Below are 13608 nucleotides of genomic sequence, written 5' to 3'. Positions count from 1 at the left end.
GATTTATTCTATAACCAGTACTAAACTTTGTGCATACAACAATTTCTGCATTTTTCTATGGTTTTGTAGGACAATGGCATAAGATGAGTTCTGGAAATACAGTTCAATTGACAGAAATAGTAGCATTCTTAAGTCCTCCTGAAACACGTTAACTATTCACTATAGATTTCAATAACGTTTTTCTTCATCTCTCATGACAGTGTTACATCTAACACCTCTGAACAGCATGTAAATGTACATATCTACCACCAGAATGTTGTTCCATTTTTATTTATGTTTTTTTAAATTTTATTTATTTATTAAATTACACAACATAAACTGACCACCACAATAAAACACAATTACATATTACATTAGTGCCATCATCACCCTCAGGGCTAGCATTAATGATTTCATTCAATCCATTTTCTCTCCAAAACTTCATTGTTTCTTCCCTCGGTGTATACCCCTTCCCTCTCCGAAATACATATTCCAAGAATACACTGCATATTTTCTTAAAATCAGAGTGTTGTTCCATTTTTAGATATCACACTGCAGTCATAACCTGCAACCAAGAACCACTGAGGTAAATGGGTACTACAGCATGTTTCCATGTCAAACCACCATTTCAGGTGATGTTGGGTCCAAATGTATTTAGCATATATGTAACATAAAATGTTCTTCTCACCTGAGCTATTAAATCTCCATTTTCAGCATGGACCATGACTACCGCCCCCAGACTTTTCAGGAAAGTAAAGGCTTCATAAAGCTACAGAAGCAAGAGAGAGAGAGAGAGAGAGAGAGAGAGAGAGAGAGAGAATCAATAATGGAACTTATTTTCATTTTAATTAATTCATGTCAATTTTTAAAAACTTATTCTTTCCCCTTAGAGCAGAGTATGACACATTATTATTACAAAACAATGTCTGTAATAATGATGGTTTTTTTAATGTTAGTCACAGGTTCCTAATTTGTAGGCTGTGACCCTGTGAGGGGCCTGGGATCCGAGCCATGGATGCCATAGCAAAAGGAACAGAACATAGAACTATGAATGCTGTAGAGGAGCTGTTCGTAGCTCTATGTAGAGGAATTGTTTCTAGCAGTGCCCCCCAACCTTTTCCCAACCACGGACCGGTTGGGGAAGCGAACTCGTTGCATGGGAGCTGCGCACCCCCAGGCTTGTGTGTGGGTTGGTTGCACGCTCGCTGGGGTAGGGGCTCATGGGGGTGGGGTGCACATGCATGGGGCAAGCCGTGCTCACAGGTAGGCGGAACGTACTCATGAGATGGGGCACACTCGCATGTGCAGTGTGCACACATGGGAGCAGGGGAGTGTGTGCAAGGGTGGTAGATTTGTCTCCACGGCCCAATCCCGCCAGGGCCACAGCCCTCTACCGAGCAGCGGACTGGGGGATGGGGACCCTTGGTTTGTAGCACTGTAGAGGCTCTTTTCATAGCTCTATATAAGGGTCTCCAAACTACAGCCCATGAGCCACATCCGGCCCACTGTGCCATTTTATCCAACCCATTCCCTTCAGCTCATGTGCACCCGTGAGGCTGTGTGTCTGTGCATCCATGCATCCATGCATGTGGCCGTGTGTGGGGCAAGGAGTGTGTCTGCATGTGGGAGGCGTGTGTGTGTGTATGTGTGGGGGTATGGGTGGGGTGCATGCATGTGGGCAGGGGTGGGTGGGTGGGTGGACATCTGTGTGTGCAAGCATGTGGGGGGATGGCCGTATGTACGGCCATGCGCACACATGCTCCTTTGGCCCTCAGAATTTTTGGAAATACAGTAGTGCCTCGCATAGCGACATTAATCCACGCAGCAAAAATTGCTGCAAAACGATTTCGTCGCTATGCAATTTTAAAAAGCCCATAGAAACGCATTAAAACTGTTTAATGCATTCCTGTGGGCTAAAAACTCACCTTAAAGCGAAGATCCTCCATACGGCGGCCATTTTGGGTGCCTCTTAAGCGAGGAATTGGTGTGAAAACACAACGGGCGGCCATTTTTTTACCTGGTGGCCATTTTGGAGCCGCCGATCAGCTGTTAAAAAATCATCGTTATGCGATAATCGGTAAGCGAAACAGCGAACCGATAATCGCAAAGTGATAAAACCCCATAGGAAACATCGCAATGCGATCGCAAAAAGTTAATTGCTTTGCGGTTTCATCGCTAAATGGAGCACCCATTAAGCGAGGCACCACTGTATCCGGTGTGGTTCTCATGGCTAAAAGTCTGGAAACTCCAGCCCTATATCAAATAGGAACCAGACATGAAGCTATCTGCCTGTCTTTTCTGGCCCCATCTCTATAGTCCCTGGTGGATGTGTTTGCCAAGTGGCTGCATGGGTTTCCTGAGTCAGGGCCTGGAAGGAAGTGGACCCTTAGGAATATTCATGGAGAAAAAGATGGGATAGCTGGGGAAGGGTGTCATGATCCTTCCTCATGGGGGCAGTGAGACCCTGATGGCCTCTCCAAGCAAGGGGAACTGCAGCCAGTGGTCAGTAAATCAAGGGAACCACTAATCTAAACCACTGGTGTTTATCCTTCAGTCTCAAGAGACTATGGTAACGTGCTCTGAATAGAGGTCTTAGAACAGCATCTAGTGTGGTTGAGAAGGCCAATACGAGAGTAACAATCCCTTCCACACTGAAGACAAATACAGTCTGTCCCCTATCCAGCTCCCTGATTTTGCTGGTTTTGGGACTTCCTCTTTGCCTCGGCCTGCTGAACAAGTGTCTCTTCAAACCAGAAGAGGCGATGATGCATTTCCTGTCTCCCTGCTGAATGGTCAGATGTCACGGTTCCCCATCTGTTGAGGTCCAGTCCTAAGGCCTTCAGATCCCACTTGCAGATATCCTTGTATCACAGCTGTGGTCTCCCTCTGGGGTGATTTCTCTGCACTAATTCTCCATACAGGAGATCTTTTGGAATCCGACCATCAGCCATTCTCATGACATGCCCGAGCCAACGTAGACGTCACTGTTTCAGTCGTGTATGCATGCAAAAAATTCCAGTTCATTCTAGAACTACTCTATTTGGAACTTTGTCCTGCCAGGTGATACCAAAAATGCATCGGAGACAACGCATATGGAAGGTGTTCAACTTCCTCTACTGCCATGCACAAAGGGTCCAGGACTCACTGCAGTACAGGAGTGTGCTCAGGACACAGGCTCTATAGACCTGGATCTTGGTATATGCCCTCAGCTTCTTATTAAGCCATACTCTCTTTGTGAGTCTAGAGAACATGGTAGCTGCTTTGCCAATGCATTTATCGAGCTCGACATCTAGAGAAAGTGTGTCAGAGATCGTTGAGCCAAGGTACACAAAGTAATGAATAACCTCCAATTCTTGTGTAGAGATGGTAATGGAAGGAGGTGAGTCCATGCCCTGGCCTTGAGGACAAGCACTATCAAAAATAATCCAAAAAAGAAACGCACCAAAAGAACAACAAACAAATAAAGAGGGGTAAATCCCTCAAAAATTTAGACAGATTTTTTAAATTATTATTACAACAGCAATAATAATACAAAGAAATGGAGGGGGGCATATCCCAAAAATTAAGAAAACAAGAGAGAGAGAGAGGCACAAGGAAGAAAGCAATAATCCAAGATGGGGAACACCAAGAGTGCAGCACGCAGTAATCCCACAAGGAATGACTGAAGCAAAGAGCACTCTTCTTTGCAGGGTTGCAGGCCATTTTAAGATTCAGAATTCCTACGCACCCCTGGATATTCTGATTCGCAAATGACAGCCCTCACAATGATATTTCATTAAAAAAATATCCAGTTTAAGAGACAAAGGTGAAAGAAATGCAAACAAACACAAAACTTTTATGCACCCCTTTTTCATAAACACAAATGATTTGTATTTAAGAAATGCTCTTTCTTCAATTGCAAAAAAAAATCAATTACATGGGTCTTTATGTTAAAATTTAAAGACCCATTCCAATTCAGTGCCACTTTTTCCTTCAAAGATGGCAATGGAATCTGTTCCATCTCCAGTTAAGCTGAATATAGAAATATTTATCTTGACTGGAAGAGATACAGGAATGCAGAAATTTCACAAGTTAATGAAGCAGAATACCTGGCTATCAGTCATTTGGTAGAGATCCTTGTAGCACATATAGACTTGGAAAGAATTAACACCTGTTTATGGGAGAAGAGGAAAGGAAAAGGTTAATCATGACCCTAAGCCAATCAAAAGTTAGTAAAAGTATAAAACAGGATATTGTTAATATTCTGAACCAAAACATTACCTTGACATAGTTACTCTGATACAGTGGACAAAGATACAGTGGTGCCTCGCATAACGTTTTTAATTGGTTCCAAAAAAATAAACCTTATGCGAAAAAAACTTTATGTGAAACACCATTTCCCATAGGAATGCATTAGAAACCGGTTAATCCGTTCCAATAGGCACGGATTGGCGTCCTTAAGCGAAAAAACCCATAGGAAACATTGTTAAACGATACAATGTTTCCTCCATTGGAATGTATTGAAGCCGACTCAATACATTTCAATGGCTTTGCAAAGTCAATTTTTGCAAATTTAAGTGTGTCATAAAAGGGTCAAAAATGGTTTTAAATGCTTGGATTAGCTTCTGCACCCTCTAAAACGGATGCAAAAGTTAATTTGGCTTTGATCTGACTTTTCGTTAATTTATGGTGAATTTTTTTCCCCCAACTTTTGACAGCTGTCAAAATCTGACAGCTCCATTGTTTCCTATGGGGGAGAAAAAATTCACAAAAAATTAACGAAAAGTCAGATCAACGCCAAATTAAGTATGCACACATTTTAGAAGGTGCAATAACGATTCCAAGCATTTAAAACCATTTTTCAACATGTTAAGACACTTTTGTAATTGAAAAAATGAACATTGTTAAGTGAAGCAGGGGACCTAAAACCAAAAACGTTAAGCGAAGCATGGTCCCAAAATCGCTATGTGAAAATCGCCCATAGGGAAAAACGTTATACGAAGCACAATCTGACTCTGAAAAAATAAACGTTAAGCGAAAAAAACGTTAAACGAAGCAAACGTTATGCGAGGCACCACTGTATTCATTTAACACTGCTGTTGTTTAGAAATATGTCAGTCATTTATGCATAGATGGATACCTCTACTAAGACTTAGCAGTCCAGTGTTATGAATGTGTGCCATGTTAATTTGCCCTCAGAAATCAGGACCATATTCTGAAGGTGAGGTAAATTTAAAAATTAGTCTACTAACCATATGCAGTTGTCTCTAAGGATGTTTTCCTAGGGTTGATTTCCCCAGTTACCTAGCGGTGCCCTCCAGATGCTTCAGACTACAGTTCCCCTCAGCCTCACCCAGCATGGCTAAGACTAAGGGCAATGGTAGCTGTAGTCTAGCTTGCTCACATTATCTCATTATTTCTTTTCTTTTATTCTACATAAAATGACTGAACAAAAGGATATCCCAACTTTTTGAAAATGACTGAAAAGAGGAATATTCTCTCTGTGCTATCATGGCCTTTTTCATAATGACAAAAAATATAGTTCCATAATGAAAAGAAAATATCAAGTGACATTTACGATTAGAAGCAAAGTCAACACTTGTAATTCGAACTGAGCATCCGACAAGAAAAAATGCAATACAAAAACAATCCATTGCAATCTAACTATAATAATGCTGTATCATTTAAATATTGAAGGATTGAATCCAATAAATCCATGTCTACCTTAATTTTTATTAGGGATAGGTAAGCATTTTATATGATTTACTTTTCGGTAAAAACTTCACAAAATCTGCAAATTTCTTTATGCATTCAGATGTAGAAAAAGAGCAAAATAATGCAATATTTAATTAAAATATATCTATATCTTTGTAAGGGGTTCTTCCCATTGGTGTGCCCTAGTTTTTACTAACCTTTATCTTGCACCAGTATATCCAGCTCTTCCCTGATCCCATTATACCAGTTGGTGATATCCACATGGAGAGAGTAATCACAACAGGATTTGGTGTCTGCTGCCTCATGCCACTTTTCAAATGAGGTTAATAAATTGGAGCTAGGTTCGGGAAGGACATGGTCAACTGCAATGAAGATAGAGCACCCATTATTTAGCATTTATTGCAAACCATTATTTTGTCTTGGAACAAAGCAATCTGGCAATTTTGGCAGCTAGGTCTGATGAGTTTTCTCTCATGGGGCAGGCCCTGCCTTCGTGACAGAAAGGGGAGTAGGAACAACATAGTCTCAATAAATGTTGAATCTTGTCAACTGGGACCTGTCAGGTAGGAGTGAGCAGTTATCTAGACTCTAGAGAGAGAGAGAGTGAAAGAGAAGTTGATGGAATTGATCCAAGCCTTCCCATCTCCCACATATATCAAGTTATACCACCTTTTGAATGGCCCTAACATTGAGAGATTAAAGATATTTTGAGTTTATGAACAGCTTTGAAACTTTAGTGATCCCCTATGGTTTTAACCTAGCAGTTTGAAAGCATGTAAAAATGCGAGTAGATGAATAGGTACCACCTTGGTGGGAAGGTAACGCTGTTCCATGTCTAGTCACGCTGGCCACGTGACCACGGAAACTGTCTTCAGACGAATGCTGGCTCTGTGGCTTGGAAATGGGGATGAGCACCACGCCCTAGAGTTGGACACAACTGGACTAAATTTCAAGGGGAACTTTTACCTTTACCTAATGGTTTCAAAGATTCCTTCCCTACAGATCTCCCCCACAATATCTTATTATTCCAAATTACTGTCTTTGGAGTTACAAAAATCAAAGGGGGTTTGGTCCGGATGGCAAACAAAGAATGCCAGTAATGATGCCACTTGATGAGCAGACCTTGGGTGTACTGTTAATACTGGAGAATGTTTTAGAGCTATATATTATCTACAGGCTTCAGCACAGTTAAAACTAGTGCGCCAGCTGCACCCATTTCTTGAAAGATCTGATCTGGACACGGTAACATATGCCTTAGTTACATCTCAACTAGATTACTGTAATGGACTCTACGAAGGGTTGCCGATGGACAGTGTTCAAAAACTTCAAAGGGTCCATGATGCTGCAGCCAGATTGTTAACTGGGGCTGGTTACAGGGAACATACAACTCCCCTGTTACAGGAGCACCACTGGCTGCTGATCTGTTTCTGGGCACAATTTAGAGGGCTGTTTTTGACCTATAAAGCCCTAAACGGCTTGAATCCAAGCTATCTCAAAGACTACACCTCCCTCTATGAGCCTGCCCGGGCATTAAGATCATCAGAGCAGACCTTTCTCTCGGTCCTGCCCCCCTCACAAGTGCACTTGGTGCTGCTTCTCTGTTGCTGCTCCCAGACTCTGGAACTGCCTCCCACAGGAGGCCAGGCTGGCCCCATCTTTGCTGTCCTTCCACAGGCAGGCTTTTCCTTAGTGACTGGTGGTCTGAGAGGAGTTTTAAATGGATTGTTGTGCTTTGTTGTTTTAAATATGTTTTAATATTGATCTTAGTTACCATTTTAATATAATTCTTGTTTAGATCTTTTTAAATATTTGTATGCTTACTGTTTTTCGCTTTTAAATATTGTTTTAATGATGTAAGCTGCCTTGGGTCCTTTTGGGAGAAAGGTAGGACAGAAATATTTTAAATAATAAATAATAGTAGCAAAATTACAAGTAGGATTTCTGTTTAGAGCCAGTGTGATGTACTGGATAGAGCATGAGATGACGGTCCAGGAGACTAGGGTTCAAATCACAGCTTGGCCAGGAAAACTCACTGGGGCAGATGGCAATGGCAAATGATTCCTTGAACATTTCACATACCTGGAAAACCCCAGTAGGGTCACCATAAATTTTAAGCAACTTAATGGCCCATAACAACAGGATTTCTGCAGAGGAAGAGTCTTAGTGGGACTGGAAAATTCTGTACATTGTGGAGGTCTGTTATTTGGACTGAAAAACAACTATCGTTTTGCTTTTTTTTTTTCCATAGGAATAAATGCTTGCTGTTTATTTTTGTGGTCTGCCTTTGTTCAGTGCCTGAATGAGAAGTCAATTGGATACCTCATATAAACCACCAGGATTTCTAATATAAAAGAAAGCTGGGATAAAAATGCATTTAAAAGATCACAAAGGAGAATTGCAGCTATCCATTTAAATATATGCAGGGACACAATTCAACTTGGGCTAAAATAGCTCCTGACCCTGGGGTAAATGTGTGAGATAAAGGGCAGGCCTTCCCTACTTTCCACTCATTCCAGATGGGAAACTCTTTCCCTCCACCCCTCATTAAATGCAAGGTCTCCTTCTGACAACTGAGCCCACATCCATCAGTATAGCCATACCGTGCTTCTATTTATTGGTATGACAGATACCTATCATACTTATTATAATCTCTTCCTACTACGGCAGTATTATACCTGTACTATTCACAAGAAAATTTCCCTTATAAATACAGACTGAAATCTGTTGATGTTGGTATGTAGTAAACCTGCATCTGCAGAATTGTGCAAGACGTTATGCACACAATCTAATTGAATCACATGATTCATGGCATGGCTGTTGTACAACACACACAAATGGCAGCCGTTCAAGCATATCACTCCCTCTTTGGTGTGATCTTCCCTACTTTTTGTGTAACTTTGAGTTACACATATGGAACCGTGCAAAAGGATTTCAGCTGATGTATTCAGTATTTTTTTTGGGGGGGGGGAGAGAAGGTGAATCAGTGATTGTGACAAAACAAGGCCAAACTGTAAACAAAAATTGCAAAAAATAGGGCAGACTGGAAATTCCAAGTATTTTGTCCCTGTTCCCAGTATTAGAAGATGCATTGGGATTTAGTTCATATTTAAACACCAGCAATTATGTGATACAAAGAAGTGATAAACATGGAATTCAAACTCATGTGCAAGCTCTCTGTTTGTTATATATTTAATAGTGGCCCAGTCCAGATCCAATGCTAAATCATGGTTTCTCCATAGAGTTCTGCCTAATTTTTAGACTACAACCAAACAATGCTGATAAGCCACAGTTTGAAGCTGGTTTGTGAGACAGCTCACCTCAATTGTTGTTTAGCACACCCACACTCAGAAACCCAGTTCAATTCTTCAGTGTTCTATTTGCTCTGCCCTTCAATGCCTGCCTGCCTACTTAGATGAAACAGGAATGTTGCCTGAAAATGAAACAACTTACATGTATGAGTAGTGCCAAGTTAGCCCCACTGTCTCTCTGCTTTAGGTTATCACCAAGATTTCCTCAAGTTAATTCAATAAAAAGGCACTCATATTTCTTTACTGAAATTGTGAAACATAGTAATGATACTGAAAAATGTTACGTTCTAGAGAAAAAAGTGTTTCCATTGACCACCAGCTTATGTTCCTTCTTTAGCCTAGACAATCAGTTGCTAAGTCACTGTCTTCTCATGGAACAGGTGAGCAAACTCTTATTATTGTGGATGGGTGTATTCTTAACCTGTCCATTTTACAGGCTGGTACATTTGTGCTACTTACTGATCATGGTAGTGCCTCCAGCTAGAGCTGCCTTTGTGCCCTGATAGAAATCGTCAAGGGCTGACATGCCTTGATAGGGCTTCTGCAGATAAGTATTCACATCAATACCTCCAGGAATAATCATTAGCCCATTAGCCTCAATGGTTTTCACTCCACCAGGAACAATCAAATTCTCTCCTATTTGTCTAACAAGAAGATGAAAAAAAAGAGATATGTCTTATTTTGCATAGAAAAATGAACAGCTATACTGAAGATTATCTCACATATAATTTCAGTCAGTCATCTGTAGTGTTTAGCATTATGTACCAGATTTTTCCGTCTTTAAGACGCTACTTTTTCCTAAAATCATTACCCTAAAAATTAAGGGGCGTCTTTTAAACAGAAGTAAGCTGAGATAGCTGAGGAGAGAACAAAGTGGCACATATCTTGCCTCTGTAAACAGGCTTCCTTCAGCCACGAGGCTTAGTTTTCTACAGTCAAGAGACTTAGCTTCCTCCAGTCAGGAGCCTTATGGAACTGACATCAGCTGATCCTGAACAAACCAATTGGAACACACCTCTTTGGAGGTGGAGCCTGTAGGCTCAAGATTCAATAGAGGTGAAATGTCCGAGGTTCTGAGTCCAGAGGCTGAATCCTCAAAGCTAAGTTTTCTTAATTTGGGGGTTAGAAAATTGGGGGGAGGGCATCTTATAAATGGGGGTGTGTTATAAACGTAAAAATACGGGATATATACTGCATATACAATTCCAAAACTCTACTGCTTAATTCCACCTGTGGAAAGCAAATACAGTGGACCCTCGACTTACAGACTTTTTGAGTTACAGACTTCTCTGGCTGCAAAATTTAGATTCGACTTGCAGCCGGAGAATCGACTTACAAACCAGAAAAAAACCAAAATGGAACAAAAATAGAATAAAAGCTGCCAGTTATGGGATTAATCGGTTTTCAATGCATTGTAGGTCAATGGAGACTTGACCTACAGACTTTTCGACTTGCAGCCACCGTTCCAATACGGATTAATTCCGTAAGTAGAGGGTCTACTGTAGCATAACTTGCAGCAGATCTTTGCTGAGAAGTAATTAATTTGTGCTTGGATTTTTGAGCACATACCAAACCAGCAAGTGAGCATGTACCTCAAAATTCAAGGAAGAATTTGCTAACTGCCAGTGAAAGCTGCTACAAGTTACACTGTTTGCCTTCCATAGGTGAAATTATATGACACAGTTCTGGCCACTATATAGCTGCAATTTTAAAGAACAGAATGATATCAACTGAGATTCATGTACATGTGTAGTAACACAGTTTCTTTAACCACAGTTAACCACATTGCATTCTACAATCACGGGTGCTAAAAATGAAATTCTAGGTAAAGTACTTCATTGCCTAGCCATCATGGTTTTTTTAAAAAATCAAGGATGGGCAGAAGATACGTTGGGATCTATTAGAAAAACTTCACACAAGGGCTATAGACTTCAGAAGAGGCCCTGTGTTGTTATGGTAAAAAGTGGATAAAGGGCAAACAGACTTATAATAGGGAAAATGACCTAGAATTAGGGTGATAAATAAACGGCAATCCTACAGTGCAACTTACTGCAAAGTAAACATGAATAAGATGTTTCTGCAAAGAAAGGAGGGCAGAGAATTCCTTAGCAAGTGGTTACAAACTTTCATGCAGGATGTATTATGGAAAATAACTGAATTTCTTTATTATCTTTTCTACAGACTGTATGACCTACAGTCCACTGCTCTCAGTAATGAATATAGTTCAGTGTTCAAGAATTCATTAATTGGTATCTTTGGACCAAGAATACGATACTGAGATAGCAATGACCATGCTGCGATCCTGCACATCCATGGCAGTAATAAAGAAATAGTGCAACTTTTAAATACTATAGCTACAATAAATGTCTAAGTCAAACCACTGCCCCCTCTAAGTACTGTAGCATCAACACTTACTGATAGTAGTTCTCACTTAACATAGATATCAAGCACATATGCATGGATTGAAACTACAGAGGTTTCTTTCATTAGAAAAAAGCACTTTGGGGTGTATGCATAGAAGGTGTGCTTAGGCTTTCTCTTTTCAGCTGGTTTTCTAGTTCAAATTGTCCTCCACAGTAGTTTCCAGGCCCCACCCCCAAATGTTGACGTTTTTATGTAGGCCAAGCATAACTTGGGAGAGAGGGAGATTTTAAATTCATAATATTTGTCAGAGAAATTTTCCCCAACCTCTTCCACCTCTCTACTCAAAACTGATGCTTGAATATGTATTTAATGTGCGGTTAAGGCCGAAGACAAAGATACTCAAGATTCTTTGACCACTGAGGTCAGCAGAGATTTATCAGAGTCCAAGCCATGATGGTAATATATTACCTAAAGCATTAAAGTAAGGTACTGTATGCTACATACAAAGAAAAGTGAACTAGTGAACCTCTTGGTTTACTCCCAGCCAGTGCTCCCAAGAGTTTCTGGATACACTAGCTAAGAATTGTTCCCCTTTTCCTGCACAAGGCAAATGGAGGGGATTATTTGCCCTCAGCCAGTTGCCAGGAGCTAGCTATGTTCTGGAATATTGGCCAAAAGCACTGATGTAGACTTCCACCTATCTCTAACTGGAGATAATAGCAACTCCTCTGTAACGATGACTCACTTTTGCATAGTAAGTTGTAGTTAGAGTGGGCCCATTTGAATTAATGGAACTTACAAAGGAGCTGATTCACCAAATCCCTGCTAATTCAATGTGCCATTTACTATAATAAACAACAGGATTTTGGATATTCTGTTCCATGTACAGAAGAATTCTCATTGTTTTCTTTTATCTCCAAACATAAGTGGGGATAGTGACTGCAGAAGTATATTGCTCAGCCACTGAACATAATTCTGCAAATATATAAGCCCTATCCAGTTGTTAACATTCATTTAAATTAAACAACTGAAGAAGGAAACTCTCGAGCTCTTCTTCTTCTTCTTCTTCTTCTTCTTCTTCTTCTTCTTCTTCTTCTTCTTCTTCTTCTTCTTCTTCTTCTTCTTCTTCTTCTTCTTCTTCTTCTTCTTCTCTTGCACATTTAGTAACCATGGAAGCAGTTGACTAAATAGCACTAACAAATATTCCCTAGTGCATCTTAGGAGTTAATACCAAGAGAATACACAAAATCCTGCTCAGATATGCACATATTATGTTGGTGATATGCATCCTGCTTGACGTATAGACAAAATTCTGTCAAGAATGAGAAGGAAGATCTATAACAGCAGTGAGCTGCAGAGTTTTGGCCAAGATTAGATGAACTTTGGAGGGGCCCAATATCTTGTCAACACAACATTAAAAAAAAATTTTTTTTAAAGAAGTGCCTAGATGGGCACTTCTGAGGTTTGATTTTTGTTATTGGGAGCTTAGGGAACCACTGCAAAGTGTCTAAATTTTTTTAAAAAGGCACTCCTGGAGAAGAAAAAATAATGAATACTGGGGTACTGGGTGCTATATGGCACACTGCAAAAATGTTCCTGGTGGCACACATGCAGCTCTTGGGCCACAGTTTACCAACCCTGATTTAGGGCAATGGATTTGTAATATTGCCCTTCCATTCTATCAGATACTCTTTCTATATTCCTAAAGAGAGGTATCAGAATCTTGACTTCATTCCATTTAGTGGACCGGATCAATCAATTTCTCTATACAGTGGTGCCTCGCATTACAATCACTTCGTTTGACGATGAAATCGCATTACGATGAACTTTTTGCGATCGCTTTTGCGATCGCAAAACAATGTTTCCTATGGGGGAATTTTGCTTTGTGATGATCGGTTCCCTGCTTCGGGAACCAATTCTTCGCAAAACAATGATTTTCCAACAGCTGTGTTTAGGGACGGATTCCTCACAAGACAGGCAGAGAAAATGGCTGCCCTATGGAGGATCTACACTGGACGGTGAGTTTTAAGCGCATCGGAATGCATTAAACAGGTTTTTATGCGTTTCTATGGGCTTTTAAATTTCGCTTTACGATGTTTTCGTTCTACAGCGATTTTGCTGGAACAAATTAACATCGTAATGCGAGGCACCACTGTACTATATGCATGATTTCATCGTTCTGCAAACCTTAATCAATCATTTTCTTTGTATTTCTCCAACAACTTAGTTAATAATTTCATAGATGTACAGAGTTTGAAGGGAC

General features: G+C 40.4%; 1 protein-coding gene across 2 annotated transcripts in view; it reads right to left on the bottom strand.

Annotated features, from left to right (window-relative positions):
* Positions 1–13608, bottom strand: part of CRMP1 (collapsin response mediator protein 1) — a 63158-nt gene that overhangs the window by 27798 nt on the left and 21752 nt on the right. For both annotated transcript variants that reach the window (XM_073000966.2, XM_073000967.2), the window contains exons 3-6: positions 9441–9625; positions 5871–6035; positions 4068–4129; positions 668–748 (exon numbers count right to left, since the gene is read on the bottom strand). In XM_073000966.2, coding sequence (XP_072857067.1) covers positions 668–748; positions 4068–4129; positions 5871–6035; positions 9441–9625 — 493 coding nt within the window. The remainder of the gene's footprint in view (positions 1–667; positions 749–4067; positions 4130–5870; positions 6036–9440; positions 9626–13608) is intronic.

This window comes from Pogona vitticeps, chromosome 5 (genome assembly GCF_051106095.1).
Source record: "Pogona vitticeps strain Pit_001003342236 chromosome 5, PviZW2.1, whole genome shotgun sequence".
NCBI classification, from domain to species: Eukaryota; Metazoa; Chordata; class Lepidosauria; order Squamata; family Agamidae; genus Pogona; species Pogona vitticeps.
Note: the sequence above shows the minus strand (reverse complement) of the source record. Positions and strands in the feature narration are given on the sequence as shown.